General features: G+C 48.5%; 2 protein-coding genes across 3 annotated transcripts in view; both read right to left on the bottom strand.

Moving 5' to 3' along the window:
- LOC134944656 (intelectin-1-like) overlaps nt 1-20,256 on the bottom strand; it is a 199,400-nt gene that overhangs the window by 110,456 nt on the left and 68,688 nt on the right. The window lies entirely within an intron of this gene.
- The window catches only part of LOC134944658 (intelectin-1-like), an 86,595-nt gene continuing 68,770 nt past the window's right edge, over nt 2,432-20,256 (bottom strand). For both annotated transcript variants that reach the window (XM_063933417.1, XM_063933418.1), the window contains exons 7-8: nt 6,021-6,127; nt 2,432-2,766 (exon numbers count right to left, since the gene is read on the bottom strand). In XM_063933417.1, the coding sequence (XP_063789487.1) occupies nt 2,617-2,766; nt 6,021-6,127 (257 nt within the window). In that variant the 3' untranslated portion in view covers nt 2,432-2,616. The remainder of the gene's footprint in view (nt 2,767-6,020; nt 6,128-20,256) is intronic.

The raw sequence follows: 20,256 nt of genomic DNA, 5'->3' as shown, positions 1-20,256 counted from the left end.
GGTCTGGCTGCTCAGGCTGCATATAATAGTGTCTGGCAGGAGAGGTGTGGACTGGAGCAGAGCTGAGCCCAGTGCCAACCTCAAGATGGCGCCCGGAGAAGCCCACAGTCAGCCCAGCCTGTGTTATATCTCACAGGGGACCAGGGCTTTTGTAGCAGGCAGAGGGGGTATCAGCTGTCCGGCTCATAGGCCGCTCCGTTTGTGGGTTTTTTTTTTGTGCAGGGCTGTCAGGGGCGGGTGGCGGAGCCCCGTGCGCGCGGCCCGCCAACCGCAAGATGGCGCCCGGCGGTCTCCCGTGCTCTGCAGGGCCGCGACAAGCGCCCTGGTCGTCCGGCAGAGAAGCAGAGCAGAGCGGTATGTTGTGCGGGTGACGGGGCCCCCACGGTATCTCTTCGCCGGCCGCAGGGTACGCTAGGAGAGCCGGGCGGGAGGCGACTAGCACAGCTCCCTTGCAGCAGGATCCAAGATGGCGCCGGCCTCGTGCAGGACAGGATCAGCACAGCCCTTCTTTCGTACCCAGCAGGTACAGTGAGCACAGGATCCACTTGGAAAGGGGCTCAGAACGGGCAGCAGAGTTTCATAAAGCCGCACAGGGCCGTTTATGCAGTCTCACAGGGGGTGCCAGGATGTTTTCAGGATATTGTCGGCTGGGGAGCTAGGATAGCACGTCCTACTCCATTACTCGTCAGGCCACGCCCCCCCGACAGGCAGAGTTTTTAAAACAAAAATTTTGGCCCACTTGCCAGTCTACACAAGTCAGAACATTTTTAAATACAATTTTGTAATACTTCTTAAATATTAAAAGACCTTTGCTCATCTAAACATAAAAAACCTATGGGGAGATGTAAGATGAGCTAGTCAGTGTCAAATATGCTATAACCATGACAGTATGTATGAAAGCAGATAATCACTTTTCTCTACGGTATCTTCAAACATCTAGCGATTTGGCATCACCATAAATTTTATGGAAACGGAAAATCATTTAGATGTATTAAAAAATTATTTTTTCATATATCAGGAGGTAAATTCGCCCCTGTTTTCACCTCTATACACAAAGTGACGCACAGTATATTTTTCTTAATTTTTTTATATTTTGTGATATGCTGAGAATTTTTTGCTAAATTGGACAACAGTGTAGAATATTACACAAAACAAAAACAGAATTATGTTTAAAATCAATGTGATCTGCAGCTAAAGTATAGTTCAAAAAATAAACTGAAGACATGCAATTCAAAGTATTTGCCTTATTATTATTATTATTATTATTATTATTATTATTATATGGTATTGGTATAGTGCTAGCCTTCCTTACAAAGAATGTTTAATCATTCATATTAGTCTTTGTCAAGGGAATTAATAAAAAATCTCTACCACAAATATCAAACTATTTTTAATTTTGGCCAAGGCCAATGAGGCTGCCAGTGAGTTTTTAACCAGTGAGGCGAGGCTGGAGTACCTGCATGAATTCCACATAAACACAAAGCGAACATACAATTACTTCACAAATGCAGTGCAGTGGCTGAAATGGAACCCATGGCCTTAGTGGTAAGACAGCAATGCTAACTCTTGTACCACTGTGCCATCCCAATCTTCAGAACTGAAAGTCTCACAGTCTGGCCAATGTAGGTATGCCTTTGCTTAAATGTTTGGATAAAACTGGGAAGTAGGTAATAGTTTGGACTCGGAGGTGCATCTTCTATGGATTATGGCAGAGGTTCCCAAACTGTGTGCCGTGGCTCCCTGGGGTGCCTCAGGACAATTGCAGGGGTGCCCTGGGTTGGTGGTCCAGGACCAATTCAAATTATTCATGGTCAATATAATAGGCAAAACCAGTGCTGGTGGCTGCCAGTCATAAAATATGTGGCCAAACAGAAGCAAATCTTGTCCCTCACCACACAACTGTCCCTAAGGATGACATAAAAATGCGATCTACTTACTGTAATATTTCTTTCTAAATTTCTCAATAAGAAATTTTTGGCCTAGGCGTGCCGTAAAAATAAATTCTGATATTCTAGGGCGCCGTGATTCAAAAAAGTTTGGAAACCACTGGATTATGGGGTTAATTTTTTTCTACTTGAAATGTCATTGCTTTTATTGAGAAACATAAATGTGTCATTACTCATTGTTAGAGTGTTACTGCTTTGTTTAAAACAAATACAATAAGAGATATTTGTTCCTATACAATGACCCAAAAAAATCTTAATACAACCACAGATTTTGGGCCTGTGCTACTATGTTCTGCTCCTATGAGGTACAAAACTTCCTGAATATCTTGCAGCAAAACAGTAAATTAAAGATAATACAGTGTGGCCCAGATTTAGCAAGCCTTGGAGAGTGATAAATTGCAGAGTGATAGTAGCACCAACCAACCAGCTCCTAACTGTCATTTTTCAAACACAGCCTGTAACATGACAGTTAGGAGCTGGTTGGTTGGTACTATTTAACACTGTGCAATTTATCACTCCCCAAGACCTGATAAATCTGGGCCATATATTTGAAATTTAATTATATCTCTGATTTTGTTGTGGTTTGAGGCACAAGGTTCTGTAAAAAGATAATTTCTCTTCTGTTCTTAAATGTTTCTGTATTTATCCAATTTTTAAAATGGCAGGTAGATCAGTGGTAGAAGATAAGTACAGCAGCCTCAGTAATAGCCTTGCTTGTACTCCATCCAGTGTGTGTACCAACTCCATCCCAGTCAAATGCTGCAAAGTCTCCGCACTGTCTGGGGCTTGCCTCTGGAATGTAGCCACCTCCAATGCAGTACTGTAACATTAACAGAGTGATTAATATTTAAATAAGTACAGTTAGAGGTAACAATTTGTTAGTAGGAAAAGAAACTACAGTATGATAGCAAACATTTTCTAAAAATCAGACCTATCATTAAATAAACACGTAGATTACACTGGTTGGCCTTTCTTTTATGCCCTACCATTTAGAAGCTTTAAGCAGGACCTGAGGGCACCCTGAGTGCCCCTCTTCCACTGGTCCAGTCATCAGAAAAATCTGGTGGGCAGAGGGGTATGCGGGGTAGAATCTAGGTAGCAGAGTCGAATAAGGGCAAAAATATGGTGAACAGATCAGTATGTGAGGGAAAGCTCTTGTACAGAGGAGCACGTGAAGGCAAAGCTGACAGGAAGCAGGGGCATATGAGAAAAGAATGGTGGGCATAGAGTGGCATGTTGGAAAAAAAATTAATGGGCAGGGGTAGGTATGTGAGAGAAATTATATTGATCAGAGGGTTGCACGTAAGAAAAAAGCTGGCAAAAAAGGCATGTGTGGGATAAGCTGGTGGGCATGTGAGGTAAAAGCTGGTGAGCAGGTGGCATGTGAGGGAAAAGCTGGTGTTCAGGTGGCATGTGAGGGAAAAGCAGATGGTCAGGTGGCATGTGAGGGAAAGGATAGTGGGCAGGTGGCACATGAGGGAAAAGCTGGTGGGCAGGTGGCATGTGAGGGAAAGGATAGTGGGCAGGTGGCATGTGAGGGAAAAGCAGGTGGTCAGGTGGCATGTGAGGGAAAGGATAGTAGGCAGCTTACACGTGAGGGAAAAGCTGGTAGGCAGGTGGCATGTGAGGGAAAAGCAGGTGGGCATGTGAGGTAAAAGCTGTTGAGCAGGTGGCATGTGAGGGAAAAGCAGGTAGTCAGGTGGCATGTAAGGGAAAGGATAGTAGGCAGCTTACACGTGAGGGAAAAGCTGGTGGGCAGGTGACATGTGAGGGAAAAACAGGTGGGCATGTGAGGTAAAAGCTGGTGAGCAGGTGGCATGTGAGGGAAAAGCTGGTGTTCAGGTGGCATGTGAGGGAAAAGCAGGTGGTCAGGTGGCATGTGAGGGAAAGGATAGTGGGCAGGTGGCACATGAGGGAAAAGCTGGTGGGCAGGTGGCATGTGAGGGAAAGGATAGTGGGCAGGTGGCATGTGAGGGAAAAGCTGGTGGTCAGGTGGCATGTGAGGGAAAGGATAGTAGGCAGCTTACACGTGAGGGAAAAGCTGGTGGGCAGGTGGCATGTGAGGGAAAAACAGGTGGGCATGTGAGGTAAAAGCTGGTGAGCAGGTGGCATGTGAGGGAAAAGCTGGTGGGCAGGTGGCATGTGAGGGAAAAGCTGGTGAGCAGCTGTCATGTGAGGGAAAAGCTAGTGGGCAGGTGGCATGTAATGGAAAAGCTGGTAGGTAGGGGGGCTATGAAAGCGGAACTTATGGTGTTCATAATATTTGTTTTGTTTATTTAAAAACAAAAAACAAAACAGAATTTGGCGCCAATGCGGAGTTGAATGCAAATCCCTTTGAGAGGGTATCTTGCTTGTTTCTGCTCTATCCGATTACCAAACACATGCAAGTACAAGCAATATAGAGTCATCTATTTGTGACTGAAGCTTTGTAAATGGACTGTAACATGGCATTCTCACACAGGCAAAGTTCAAACAAACCAGGTGTGTCGACAGAATTGTGTGCTCTTTGAGCTTCTGGCCATGCCCCCTCTCCGTCTGTCTCCAGCATCTATCTACCGCTGCTCTGCTAAGCAGCAAGTGACAGGAGCCTCCCAACTGCCCCCTCCCCCCCCCCACCGCAGGACACTGCTGCACATGGGTGGGACAGCGGGACAGTCCCAAAAAAGCGGGACTGTCCTGCAAAAATCAAAAATAAAACAGTAGAAACAAAGATTTTTAGGCCGGAGTTAGGTACAAAGTGGGCACAAGCAGAGACAGTCATGGCAGCCTACTGCTAACGCGAGTATTCATATGGCTTAATGCATATGGCCGAACTACCCACTGTTTTTTTTAGCCAGAACTGTCATCATTGGCATTTACACCCAACTAAACTTTTTGGTGCATTGTGCCAGAGAGAGAATTGCCCCCCCCCCCCTTTTTTTTTCCAATAGGGACATAAGGCGCATGCCTTGTGGGGAAGGGGCATGACATGATTGATCCCAGAGAAATCCCATGCTCTTGCAGCCACACACTATATAGATCTGCTCAGCCGCAATGCTGATCATTTTTTCACAAAGTACAAAGTAAGCATCAAATAGTTTTCTCTCTGTCTTAGAATTCTCTAGCTTTCTATGTAAGGGCAGATAACTCAATGAGTGTCTGACTGCAATGCAACAGACATTGGGTATGAATCCCGGGTATGTCAGTATCTTGAAATGTAATAAAGGACAGTGTGACTGAATAACAAAGAAATCTCGAATTGAGTTCATGAATGTTGTATAGGTATTAGCGACAGAAGCGGTGGGGGAAGGAGAAAGTGGCGGTCAGGAGATGCTGGGCTTCAAAATGGGGGTAAGCTGCAAGTGAAAGTAATTAAAACAGATAATTGACAAGTGCCGCCAACAGCGCCCCCTACCCTGCATTGCTATATGCAGCGCTCCCTCCGCACACACCTAGTTAAGGCCCTTCTTACACCTATCCCACGATGGGTGCAAAAACACCATCATATAAAGGTGTCCGATCTCCATACACATGCCCTAAACGAGCACGGAAGCCTTTCTACATGGCCAAGACACTCCCGGTATACTCCACTTGCCACTAGGAACGCTCATTGCACAGATAGAGAGATCCGGCCACACACCGGCCACTCTCATATCCTCCATCATGTACAGTCAGCTGATAACCACAAAAGTGTCTGCAGCCGGAACTGCATCCAACTCATAATCAGACTCATATGCATCTAAATGTTATATTAAACAGGGATGTAGTCAATATCCCGGCTGTCAGGATCCCGGGGTTCAGGATTCCGATGCCAGAATCCCGACAGATGGGAATACCAACAGCGCTCGCCAGGGCTATTCCCACTCCACGACACCCATAGATTGGGAATATAACCTGTGGCGAGCGCAGTGAGCCCGTAAGGTGACTTGTAGCACTCGCCCCGCTGCTGGCATCCTGGCGGCCAGGGTATTGACAGCCGGCATCCTGTCCGCCGGGATTACATATTCATCCCATTAAACGTAAGTCTATATATTCACGAGGTTAGTGACTATTTGGAATGTTTCACTTGTTTCTCTATGACTGGCAGCAACTTACATGTTCCGAATTACAGCCATCGGTCACTTTCACTCCGGGACATAATGCCAGTGCTGCTTTTTCATTGTTAAACACACGGAATTGGACAAAACCAGCAGTGAATTCATCTGCAAAAGAAAGTTATAAAGTTTCATTGTCATTAAATATATAGTATAAAGGGCCCTACACACTGGGCGATTTTAGCGATTTTAACGACCAATGATATTATCGTTGGTCGATTTTTTTTTTATCAACGATTTTTGTATACACACTGGACGATATGACAGTACATTACATCTATATTGTCCAAATTGGCTGGCATGTATAAACGATGATAGACCAATGATGAACAACTGCGGGAATGCGCATCGTTCATCATTGATGCATACACACTGAACAATATGAATGATTTATCGATCATTTTTGAACGATATCATTCATATCATCGTTTCTCTGACGTCTTAGTGGATGCTGGGAACTCCGTAAGGACCATGGGGAATAGACGGGCTCCGCAGGAGACTGGGCACTCTAAAAGAAAGATTAGGTACTATCTGGTGTGCACTGGCTCCTCCCTCTATGCCCCTCCTCCAGACCTCAGTTAGATTTCTGTGCCCGGCCGAGCTGGATGCACACTAGGGGCTCTCCTGAGCTCCTAGAAAGAAAGTATATGTTAGGTTTTTTATTTTACAGTGAGACCTGCTGGCAACAGGCTCACTGCAACGAGGGACTAAGGGGAGAAGAAGCGAACCTACCTGCTTGCAGCTAGCTTGGGCTTCTTAGGCTACTGGACACCATTAGCTCCAGAGGGATCGACCGCAGGACCCGTCCTTGGTGTTCGTTCCCGGAGCCGCGCCGCCGTCCCCCTTACAGAGCCAGAAGCATGAAGATGGTCCGGAAAATCGGCGGCAGAAGACTTCAGTCTTCACCAAGGTAGCGCACAGCACTGCAGCTGTGCGCCATTGCTCCTCATACACACTTCACACTCCGGTCACTGAGGGTGCAGGGCGCTGGGGGGGGGGGGGGGGGCGCCCTGAGCAGCAATAAAAACACCTTGGCTGGCAAAATAATCACAATATATAGCCCCAGAGGCTATATATGTGATAATTACCCCTGCCAGAATCCATAAAAAAGCGGGAGAAAAGTCAGCGAAAAAGGGGCGGAGCTATCTCCCTCGGCACACTGGCGCCATTTTCTCTTCACAGTGTAGCTGGAAGACAGCTCCCCAGGCTCTCCCCTGTAGTTTTCAGGCTCAAAGGGTTAAAAAGAGAGGGGGGGCACTAAATTTAGGCGCAATATTGTTTATACAAGCAGCTATTGGGGATAATTCACTCAGTGATAGTGTTTATCCCTACATTATATAGCGCTCTGGTGTGTGCTGGCATACTCTCTCTCTGTCTCCCCAAAGGGCTGTGTGGGGTCCTGTCCTCAGTCAGAGCATTCCCTGTGTGTGTGCGGTGTGTCGGTACGGCTGTGTCGACATGTTTGATGAGGAGGCTTATGTGGAGGCGGAGCAGATGCCGATAAATGGGATGTCGCCCCCTGTGGGCCGACACCAGAGTGGATGGATAGGTGGAAGGTATTAACCGACAGTGTCAACTCCTTACATAAAAGGCTGGATGACGTAACAGCTATGGGACAGCCGGCTTCTCAGCCCGCGCCTGCCCAGGCGTCTCAAAGGCCATCAGGGGCTCAAAAACGCCCGCTCCCTCAGATGGCAGACACAGATGTCGACACGGAGTCTGACTCCAGTGTCGACGAGGTTGAGACATATACACAATCCACTAGGAACATCCGTTACATGATCCCGGCAATAAAAAATGTGTTACACATTTCTGACATTAACCCAAGTACCACTAAAAAAGGGTTTTATGTTTGGGGAGAAAAAGCAGGCAGTGTTTTGTTCCCCCATCAAATGAGTGAATGAAGTGTGAAAAAGCGTGGGTTCCCCCGATAAGAAACTGGTAATTTCTAAAAAGTTACTGATGGCGTACCTTTTCCCGCCAGAGGATAAGTTACGCTGGGAGATATCCCCTAGGGTGGATAAGGCGCTCACACGTTTGTCAAAAAAGGTGGCACTGCCGTCTTAGGATACGGCCACTTTGAAGGTACCTGCTGATAAAAAGCAGGAGGCTATCCTGAAGTCTGTATTTACACACTCAGGTACTAGACTGAGACCTGCAGATAGTGCTGCTGCAGCGTGGTCTGTAACCCTGTCAAACAGGGATACTAGTTTGCGAACATAAGACGTCGTCTTATATATGAGGGATGCACAGAGGGATATTTTGCCGGCTGGCATCCAGAATTAATGCAATGTCCATTCTGTCAGGAGGGTATTAGAGACCCGACACTGGACAGGTGATGCTGACTTTAAAAGGCACATAGAGCCTTATAAGGGTGAGGAATTGTTTGGGGATGGTCTCTGGGACCTCGTATCCACAGCAACAGCTGGGAAGAAAATTTTTTACCTCAGGTTTCCTCACAGCCTAAGAAAGCACTGTATTATCAGGTACAGTCCTTTCGGCTTCAGAAAAGCAAGCGGGTCAAAGGCGCTTCCTTTCTGCACAGAGACGAGGGAAGAGGGAAAAAGCTGCACCAGTCAGCCAGTTCCCAGAATCAAAATTCTTCCCCCGCTTCCTCTGAGTCCACCGCATGACGCGGGGGCTCCACAGGCGTAGCCAGGTACGGTGGGGGGCCGCCTCAAAAATTTCAGCGATCAGTGGGCTCGCTCACAGGTGGATCCCTGGATCCTTCAAGTAGTATCTCAGGGGTACAGGCTGGAATTCGAGGTGTCTCCCCCCCGCCGTTTCCTCAAATCTGCCTTGCCGACAACTCCCTCAGGCAGGGAGGCTGTGCTAGAGGCAATTCACAAGCTGTATTCCCAGCAGGTGATAGTCAAGGTGCCCCTACTTCAACAAGGATGGGGTTACTATTCCACACTGTTTGTGGTACCGAAACCGGACGGTTCGGTGAGACCCATTTTAAATTTGAAGTCCTTGAACACATACATAAAAAAATTCAAGTTCAAGATGGAATCGCTCAGGGCGGTTATTGCAAGCCTGGAGGAGGGGGATTACATGGTATCCCTGGACATCAAGGATGCTTACCTACATGTCCCCGTCAGATTTGTGGTACAGGATTGCCATTACCAATTCCAAACACTGCCGTTTGGACTGTCCACGGCACCGAGGGTCTTTACCAAGGTAATGGCAGAAATGATGATACTCCTTCAAAAAAAGGGAGTTTTTAATTATCCCGTACTTGGACGATCTCCTTATAAAGGCGAGGTCCATGGAGCAGTTGTTGGTCGGAGTAGCACTATCTCGGGAAGTGCTACAACAGCACGGATGGATGCTATACATTCCAAAGTCACAGCTGGTTCCTACCACACGCCTGCTGTTCCTGGGGATGGTTCTGGACACAGAACAGAAAAAAGTGTTTCTCCCGCAGGAGAAAGCCAAGGAGCTGTCATCTCTAGTCAGAGACCTCCTGAAACCAAAACAGGTATCGGTGCATCACTGCACACGAGTCCTGGGAAAAATGGTAGCTTCTTACGAAGCAAAATTCCATTCGGCAGGTTCCATGCAAGAACCTTTCAGTGGGACCTCTTGGACAAGTGGTCGGAATCGCATCTTCAGATGCATCGGCTGATAACCCTGTCTCCAAGGACCAGGGTATCTCTACTGTGGTGGCTGCAGAGTGCTCATCTTCAAGAGGGCCGCAGATTCGGCATACAGGACTGGGTCCTGGTAACCATGGATGCCAGCCTTCGAGGCTGGGGGGCAGTCACACAGGGAAGAAATTTCCAAGGACTTTGGTCAAGTCAGGAGTCGTCCCTACACATAAATATTCTGGAACTGAGGGCCATTTACAATGCCCTAAGTCTGGCAAGGCCTCTGCTTCAAAACCAGCCGGTACTGATCCAATCAGACAACATCACGGCAGTCGCCCATGTAAACCGACAGGGCGGCACAAGAAGCAGGATGGCGATGGCAGAAGCCACAAGGATTCTCCGATGGGCGGAAAATCACGTCTTAGCACTGTCAGCAGTGTTCATTCCGGGAGTGGACAACTGGGAAGCAGACTTCCTCAGCAGACACGACCGACACCCGGGAGAGTGGGGACTTCATCCAGAAGTCTTCCAACTGTTGGTAAACCGTTGGGAAAGGCCACAGGTGGACATGATGGCGTCCCGCCTAAACAAAAACCTAGATATTGCGCCAGGTCAAGGGACCCTCAGGCAATAGCTGTGGACGCTCTAGTGACACTGTGGGTGTACCAGTCGGTTTATGTATTCCCTCCTCTGCCTCTCATACCAAAGGTACTGAGAATAATAAGAAAACGAGGAGTAAGAACGATACTCGTGGTTCCGGATGGGCCAAGAAGAGCTTGGTACCCAGAACTTCAAGAAATAATATCAGAGGACCCATGGCCTCTACCGCTCAGACAAGATCTGCTACAGCAGGGGCCCTGTCTGTTCCAAGACTTACCGCGGCTGCGTTGGACGGCATGGCGGTTGAATTCCGTATCCTAAAGCAAAAGGGCATTCCGGAGGAAGTCATTCCTACGCTGATAAAAGCCAGGAAAGAAGTAACCGCAAACCATTATCACCGTATTGGCGAAAATATGTTGCGTGGTGTGAGGCCAGGAAGGCCCCAACAGAGGAATTTCAGCTGGGTCGTTTTCTGCACTTCCTACAGTCAGGAGTGACTATGGGCCTAACTTTGGGTTCCATTAAGGTCCAGATTTCGGCTCTGTCGATTTTCTTCCAGAAAGAACTGCATTCACTGCCTGGAGTTCAGACATTTGTAAGGGGAGTGCTACATATTCAGCCCCTTTTTTGTGCCTTCTGTGGCACCTTGGGATCTCAACGTGGTGTTGAGTTTCTTAAAATCACTTTGGTTTGAGCCACTTAAAACTGTGGATTTGAAATATCTCACGTGGAAAGTGGTCATGTTATGGGCCTTGGCTTCGGCCAGGCGTGTGTCAGAATTGGCGGCTTTGTCATGTAAAAGCCCTTATCTGATTTTCCATATGGATAAGGCAGAATTGAGGACTCGTCCCCAGTTTCTCCCTAAGGTGGTATCAGCTTTTCACTTGAACCAACCTATTGTAGTGCCTGCGGCTACTAGGGACTTGGAAGATTCCAAGTTACTGGACGTAGTCAGGGCCTTAAAAATTTATATTTCCAGGACGGCTGGAGTCAGGAAAACTGACTCGTTTTTTATCCTGTAGGCACCCAACAAAATAGGTGCTCCTGCTTCTAAGCAGACTATTGCTCGCTGAATTTGTAGCACAATTCAGCTGGAGCATTCTGCGGCTGGATTGCCGCATCCTAAATCAGTAACAGCCCATTCCACGAGGAAAGTGGGCTCATCTTGGGCGGCTGCCCGAGGGGTCTCGGCTTTACAACTTTGCCGAGCTGCGACTTGGTCAGGGGCAAACACGTTTGCTAAATTCTACAAATTTGATACCCTGGCTGAGGAGGACCTTGAGTTCTCTCATTCGGTGCTGCAGAGTCATCCGCACTCTCCCGCCCGTTTGGGAGCTTTGGTATAATCCCCATGGTCCTTACGGAGTTCCCAGCATCCACTAGGACGTCAGAGAAAATAAGATTTTACTCACCGGTAAATCTATTTCTCGTAGTCCGTAGTGGATGCTGGGCGCCCATCCCAAGTGCGGATTGTCTGCAATACTTGTATATAGTTATTGCCTAACTAAAGGGTTATTGTTGAGCCATCTGTTGAGAGGCTCAGTTATATTTCATACTGTTAACTGGGTATAGTATCACGAGTTATACGGTGTGATTGGTGTGGCTGGTATGAGTCTTACGCGGGATTCAAAATCCTTCCTTATTGTGTCAGCTCTTCCGGGCACAGTATCCTAACCGAGGTCTGGAGGAGGGGCATAGAGGGAGGAGCCAGTGCACACCAGATAGTACCTAATCTTTCTTTTAGAGTGCCCAGTCTCCTGCGGAGCCCGTCTATTCCCCATGGTCCTTACGGAGTTCCCAGCATCCACTACGGACTACGAGAAATAGATTTACCGGTGAGTAAAATCTTATTTTATTATCGCTAAGTGTGTAGGGCCCTTAACATGCACTAACACATACATACACATAGATGCGCATTAATACTTAACATACAGTATATGTATATACACACCAACAAATACACACATATATATACCCACTAACACATTCTACAGAACACTATCTGTTTTGTAAGTAACTAAGTCAAAAGAATTCTCTGTTTTATTGCAATCATTTCTTTTCTGGCTTTAGGGAAATGCCAATAGTGTCATCCTCTTATCCAGACTATCTCTGTCCTCAGGCATAGTGGTGCAAGGCTGAATTACAGAGCTCAGCCTATAGGCTCTGGTGGGTGGATAATGGTGGTAGTTACTGCTTCAGTGTAATTATTGTATTTGTTGATCTTGGTTTTATATATTATTTATGTTTTCTATAGTACTGACTCTACTCTACTGATTATGATTTGTTTGCTGCCAGCCTGACCATAGAGTGTTTAACATTATACTGCCTGTATCCAGCCCTTGATCTTGGAGTGCATGATTGGCAGAGCCATAACAGGGCTGCAACCCTGTGCCAACCTTGACCCTGGCTAAGACAACAACCAATGGCAGCACAAGGGAGTCTGGGCTGCCGAGACTACGACGTCACAAAGCGGGTGGGCTACCAATGCTGGCGACTTCATCATTGCCTGGAAGGTACTCGGGAGCACCGGGAGGCTGCAGAGACTGCAGGGTGCCTGCCTGGAGCGTCTGAAAGACACTCCGCCCAGCACTGCAGCACAGATCCTGCTAGCCAAATGCAGGACCATGGGACAGTAATGGTGCTGCCCCCAGAGCCTTGTTATCTGTGGGGCAGCGCAGCTTGCACATCCCTAGTTACAGTCCTGATGGTTGGTGTAGCTGGTATGCAGCCACCTCTGACCCCAGAATGCTCATCATACTGTATCCAGTCTTTGACACCTGAGTGTATATACCCACTGCTCCTTGTCAAGGTAGGTGTGTTGAGTGGTTACTGTGAATGTGAATCGCTAGTGCTGGATGTGACTCTGGGCCTGATCAGAAGGGTACACTGTTTCATTAACAAGTGCATATTTGTAAGCAGCGGCGCTACACATATATGTTAATAATGCAGCCAATGAAATTTGTACAGATATTCCTATCAGTTGTGTCTCTAATCCACAGCTTGCGTACAATGATGCGCCTTCAGTCATAAATTGGTCACACCATCAAGCATCTGAACAACCCTGGGACTGCTCAGAATGTCCATTGGAAGAAAGCCGCTGGAGCCATTGCAATTGAGTCTTTAGAATGCAGCTGCTGACTGTAACAAGCCTGTGACATGCCTGCGCCTGGGTAGCCACTCCCCTGCGCCTGGGTAGCCACTCCCATATATCTACTCATAACCCCCCCTGACTGTCCTTCTCTCACTGCGACCGCCATTGGTAAACAATCATGATGCGTGCGCAATGGGAAAAACATCAGCCAAACATTGGCATAGCATCTGCCTCTAAATCACGCCCCTAACTCCACCCTCAGCTCAATCTGTGGTTCCATCCACTTATATGCAAATTCTGCAGGCACCAACCGCTGACAATGAGCCGGTACTTTAAAATTAGGTAGCCTCACTTTGTGCCTTAATTTGTAAGGGGTATTACTGTGTGGGGCACAATATGGATTTTGGGGCATAACTGTGGGGGGCATAATTTGGTGTCATGGGAATAACTGTGGGGCATAATATGGTTTCATTACTGTGTGGGGCATAATATGGTGTAAGGGACATAACTGTGGGGAAGAATTTGTAAGCGGCATTATTGTGAGGGGCATATTATGGATTCAGGGGCATAACAGTGGAGCATAATATGGTGTGAGGGGCATAGCTGGAGTGTAAGGTAGTCTTTTACTGCAAGGTCATATCGCTTTTATCAAGACCATGCCCTTTGCAGTGAGGCCACATCTTTTTTGTGCACGCAACGTCAGTGTGCGCAAATTTATTTATTTATTTTATTAATGACCTTGGCACATTTTTACTGTTTGCACTGGGAGCCAAATTGTCTAGAAACTGCCCTAGGTGCCTGCATATCCTGTAGATATCCAGGTTTGAAAGTGCATGAGGTCCTGAAAGTGTACCTATGAGAACTGTTTGCTGATGAGAATTTGCTTAAGGTTTGGGCCATATCTATTAATTATTGGGTTTTTGATCTGATAATTGTAATTTCTCTTATGTCCTAGAGGATGCTGGGGTACAGTATTAGTATCATGGGGTATAGACGGGTCCACCAGGAGCCATTGGCACTTTAAGAGTTTAATAGTGTGGGCTGGCTCCTCCCTCTATGCCCCTTCTACCAGACTCAGTTTAGAAACTGTGCCCGGAGGAGCCGGTCACAGCTAGGGGAGCTCTACAGAGCTTCTTTAGAAAAGTTTATTTAGAGTTTGTTTTTTTACAGGGAGGCGGCTGGCAACAGCCTCTCTGCATCGAGGGACTGAGGGGGGGAGCAGTGTCCGCCCTGCGGGGTCTTGAACCACTGCCTCCGCTGACTGGACATTGAGCTCCAGAGGGGACAGATCGCGCCCCGCCACAGGGGAACGCTCACCCCGGCAGCCAGCCGCCACCCCCTCAATGAGCTGAAGTGTGGCGAGTTAGTCACTGTCCCCCCTTACAAGCAGGGGGTTAGTGTGAAGAGGGCGGCTTAAGGGTGGGAGCGCGGTATTAACCGCACTCCCGGATGGCTCAGTGGTACTGCGGTGCGACGCTGTGAGGGGCGCCCTGAGCCAGCAAGGTACCCTACACTGACCATTTCCAGCCTGTCGGGGTCCGTGGATCTCAGCCAGCATAAAATTCCTCAGGCCAGTATAATCTTCAAGAGCGGGAAGACAGCACCATTGAAGGGGCGGAGCTTCTCCTCAGAGCGGACCCAGCAGCGTTCAGCGCCATTTTTCCTGCCTGCAATCACTTCTAGTGGATGTCCAGGTCCCTCCAGTGCAACTCCAGCTATCTGTACGGTACCAAGGGGTTGTAGAAGGGGGGGGGGGGGGAGGCTGTGTTATAGGCTGTGTCACCTATTAAGGGACACAGTCAGCGCGGGTTAGGGTCTCCCTATACCTCTAATAGCGCTGCATGTGGGTTGGCTCCAATCTCTGTGTCTCTCTGCCATTCTTGGGGGAAACTCTGTCTAGTGAATACCCTGTGTGTTTGTAGGGTGTTTGGTGTGTGTGACAACATGTCTAGGGACACTGTTTCATATGCTGCAGAGAATTTGTCTTCCCAGGAGGACTCCATACCATGTAATCAGGATTGCACTGTTGTAGCGCAGATCCCTGCTAGAGAGCCAGAATGATTAGTCTCTCTGATGGGGACTATTTCTCAGATTTCTGACAGGGTTGCTAGGACTGAGCATGCCACTCAGATCCTACAATCCTCTATGGTTGTGTGGTCTAATACTGCTTCCTCGGATCCCCTGTGGTACATTCTCAAACAACGTGCACTTGCATTTCTTACGCAGGATGACACGGACATCGACTCTGACACTGCAGATGGTGACGGGCATGTGTCGGGGGGGACAGCATCACTTGCTAGGGGGGTGCAGTTGATGATTGAAGGTGTGAGGGATATTTTACATATTTCTGACACAACTCCTGAACAGGTGGAGGAGGCCTTCTGTACAGATAATAAGTAGCCCCCCCCCTCACCTTCCCGGCATCCAAAGTATTAAACGCTATCTTTGAAAAAGCCTGGGAAACTCCGGAAAAGAAATTTCAGATCCCTAAGAGGGTCTTGGTTGCTTTTCCCTTCCCAGAGGGAGATAGAAAGAAGTGGGAGTCTCCGCCGATGGTTGATGCCTCTGTCTCCAGGCTGTCAAAATAGGTGGTTTTACCAGTCCCCGGATCTACTGCGTTGAAGGACCCGGCAGATCGCAAGGACTAAAATTCATTTACACGGCTTCCGGGGCTATATTGCGGCCTACTATAGCCTGTGCTTGGATTGCAAAAGCTTTTGCCAGGTGGTCAATCACTCTGCAGGAGGAGTCGACTTCGCTGGATAAGGGTGACGTTGATGTATATTTACGCCATATTCAGGATTCTGCAGGGTTCCTGGTGGATTCCATGAAGGACCTGGGTTCCATGGCTGCGGGGATATCCTCCATGTCCGTCTCGGCTCACAGGGGTCTCTGGCTGCGCCAATGTCTGCGGACGTGGAATCCAGGAAGAGCGTGGATGGTCTACCCTATACTGGTCAGGCTCTCTTTGGGGAGGCGTTGGATGCGTGGATTGCCACGGCTACCGCGGGTAAGTCTACTTTTCTCCCCTCAGCTGCCCCAGCTACGAAGAAGCCCTTTACACCAGCCATGTCACAGTCCTTTCGGCCCGCAAGGCCTAGAAAAAACAAGCCGTCGAACACCTTCTTCAGAGGTGGTGGTGCCAAAGGAAAGAAACCTGCTCCCACAGGTTCCCAAACCCAGAAGCCCGCTTCTGATACGCCTAAGTCCTCTGCATGACAGTGGACAGCTAGGCCTGGAGGAGGGTCAGGTGGGGGCAAGACTCCGGCAGTTCAGCCACATCTGGGTGTCGTCTGGACTGGACCCCTGGGTACTGGATATAGTGTCCAGGGGGTACAGACTGGAGTTTCAAAATCCCTCACCTCACCGTTTCTTCAAGTCAGGCTTGCCAGCTCTGCTGGCAGACAGAACAATTCTTCTGGAGGCCATCAGAAAATTGGTGGTGTCAGAGGTCATTGTTCCAGTTCCACCTCAGCAGTGGAAGAAGGGTTATTATTCGAACCTTTTTGTGGTACCAAAACCGGATGGTTCGGTAAGGCCTATTCTAAACTTAAAGTCTTTGAACCCTTATCTCAGGGAGTTCAAATTCAAGATGGAATCTCTGAGAGCTGTCATCTCAGGACTAACGGAGGGGGAGTTCCTGGTGTCTCTAGACAACAAGGATGCTTACCTCCACATTCCCATTTGGTCGCCGAACCAGGCATATCTCAGGTTTGCACTATTGGACGATCACTATCAGTTTCAGGCGCTGCCGTTTGGCCTCTCCCCAGCACCAAGATTTTTCACCAAGGTGATGGCGGAGATGATGGTTCTCCTCTGCAAACAGGGGGTGAACATAATTTCATATCTGGATGATCTCCTGATCAAGGCGTCATCCAGGGATTGGTTATTGCTATCCATCGCGCTCACGACGCAGCTGCTCCGGAAGCACGGCTGGATCCTGAACCTTCCAAAGTCTCATCTGGAGCAGACAAGGAGGCTGTCTTTCCTGGGAATGATCCTCGACACGGAAGTACAGAGGGTATTTCTTCCTGTGGAGAAAGCATTGGTGATTCAAACAATGGTCCGGGATGTCTTAAGGCCTACCCGGGTGTCGGTTCATCAGTGCATCCGCCTTCTGGGGAAGATGGTTGCCGCCTACGAGGCTCTGCAGTACGGCAGGTTTCATGCTCATCCTTTTCAGCTGGACCTCTTGGATCAGTGGTCGGGCTCTCACCTACACATGCACAAGAGGAATCTCCTGTCTCCGAAAGCCAGGATTTCATTCCTCTGGTGGCTACAACTTACGCACCTTCTGGAAGGCCGAAGGTTCGGAGTTCAGGACTGGATCCTTTTAACCACAGATGCAAGTCTAAGAGGTTGGGGAGCAGTTGCTCAGGGGGAAACCTTCCAAGGAAGGTGGTCGAATCAAGAATCCCTTCTCCCAATAAGCATCCTGGAGCTAAGGGCCATGTACAACACACTTCTGCAAGCAGCACACCTTCTACAGGATCAAGCTGTTCAGGTGCAGTCGGACAACGTGAACACAGTGGCCTACATAAACTGACAAGGCAGAACGAAGAGCAGGGCTTCAATGTCAGAGGTGTCAAGAATCCTCCTCTGGGCAGAAAGGCACGCTGTAGCGATGTCAGCAATTTTCATTTCGGGAGTAGACAACTGGGAAGCAGACTTCCTCAGCAGACACGATCTCCATCCAGGAGAGTGGGGCCTCCATCCAGAGGTGTTCGAGAAGGTAACCGGTTGGTGGGGGGTTCCTCACATAGACATGATGGCCTCCCACCTCAACAAGAAGCTGGGGAGGTACTGTTCCAGGTCGAGAGACCCTCAGGCAGTGGCGGTGGACGCACTGGTAACACCGTGGGTGTTCATGTCAGTGTATGTGTTCCCTACACTTCCTCTGATACCAAAGGTTTTTCAGCTGGTAAGTTGAACAAAGGTTCCGGCAATCCTCATTGCTCAGGACTGGCCAAGGAGGGCTTGGTATGCGGATCTGCTGGATCTTCTGCTGGAAGATCCAAAGCCCTTGCCTCTTCGGGAGGATCTGCTACTGCAGGGGCCGTTCGCCTATCAAGACTTACCACGGCTATGTTTGACGGCATGGCGGTTGAACGCCAGATCTTAGCTCGGAAAGGTATCCTGAGTGAGGTTATTCCTACCCTGATTCAGGCTAGGAAGGGAGTAACGTCTAAACATTACCACCGTATTTGGAAGAAATATGTTTCTTGGTGTGAATCCAGGAAATTCCTTGTGGTGGAGTTCCACCTTGGCCGTTTTCTCCTTTTCCTGCAAGCAGGAGTGGATATGGGCCTGAGATTGGGCTCGATCAAGGTCCAAATCTCTGCTTTGTCTATCTTTTTTCAAAAAACAATTGGCTGTCCTCCCTGAGGTTCAGACCTTTTTGAAAGGGGTTCTGCACATCCAACCTCCCTTTGTGGCGCCAACAGCTCCCTGGGATCTGGATGTGGTGTTGCAGTTCCTAAAATCAGCTTGGTTTGAGCCTCTACTGGAGGCTGACATCAAGTTTCTCACCTGGAAGGCGGTCACTTTGTTGGCCTTGACTTCTGCCCGACGCGTGTCGGAATTGGGGGTTATATATTGTAAAAGTCCTTATCTGATCTTCCATGAAGACAGGGCGGAACTTAGGACTCGTCCACAGTTCCTGCCTAAGGTTGTATCGGCTTTCCATATCAACCAACCTATTGTGGTGCCAGTGGCTACTGACTCCTCAATTGCTTCAAAGGCCTTGGATGTTGTGAGGGCTTTGAAGATCTATGTGAAGAGGACAGCTTGTCATAGAAAAACTGACTCTCTCTTTGTCCTCTATGATCTCAAGAAAATTGGGTGTCCTGCTTCTAAGCAGTCGATTTCACGCTGGATCAGGTTCACTATCCAGCATGCATATTCTACGGCAGGATTGCCGTGTCCGAAATCGGTTAAGGCCCACTCTACTCGTAAGGTGGGTTCTTCCTGGGCGGCTTCCTGGGCTTTTCCGAGCTGCTACTTGGTCTGGTTCGAACACATTTGCTAAGTTTTACAGGTTCGATACTTTGGCCTCTGATGACCTCAAGTTTGGTCAAGCAGTCTTGCAGGAGCCTCCGCGTTCTCCCTCCCATACTGGGAGCTTTGGTACATCCCCATGGTACTAATATGGACCCCAGCATCCTCTAGGACGTAAGAGAAAATAGAATTTTAATTACCTACCGGTAAATCCTTTTCTCGTAGTCCGTAGAGGATGCTGGGCACCCGCCCAGCTCTTGTTTTCCTGCATCGGTTTTATAGTTCAGTACTGCTTGGTTCCTAGGTAAGTTCTGCATTATTTACTGTTTCAGTACTGTTTCAGCTGTTGCATGTTGGCCGGATTTGTGTGTTGTGTGAGCTGGTATGAATCTCGCCACTATCTGTGTAATTCCTTCTCTTGAAGTATGTCGTCTCCTCGGGCACAGTTTCTAGTCTGAGTCTCGTAGGAGGGGCATAGAGGGAGGAGCCAGCCCACACTATTAAACTCTTAAAGTGCCAATGGCTCCTGGTAGACCCGTCTATACCCCATGGTACTATATGGACCCCAGCATCCTCTACGGACTACGAGAAAAGGTTTTACCAGTAGGTAATTAAAATCCTATTATATTATCACCACTATTCACGACAATAAGAAATTAACATTAATCTGAATGTAATAAAAGCCACATGCAGGCCCGGCGCCACCCGCTCAGCAAGGTCTGCAAAGCAGGGAGGCGCTGGGCTACAGAGGCGCTCTCCCTGCTCCGCAACCATACTGACGAGCAGCGCCTGCCTCACTGTAACATGCTGCTGCGCCGCCGGCCGTACAGAGGATCTTCATCTCGGATGATGATGGATCTCCTCCTGCAATAGGGCCCTCCCCCCTTCCTGCTCACTCCTCCCTGAAGACACAGCACAGCAATCTCCAGCATGCCCGCTCTCTCCCCTCCCTCTCCATC

The sequence above is a fragment of the Pseudophryne corroboree genome, chromosome 7 (assembly GCF_028390025.1).
Source record: "Pseudophryne corroboree isolate aPseCor3 chromosome 7, aPseCor3.hap2, whole genome shotgun sequence".
In the NCBI taxonomy this organism is placed as follows: Eukaryota; Metazoa; Chordata; class Amphibia; order Anura; family Myobatrachidae; genus Pseudophryne; species Pseudophryne corroboree.
This window is presented reverse-complemented; position numbering and strand designations above follow the sequence as displayed.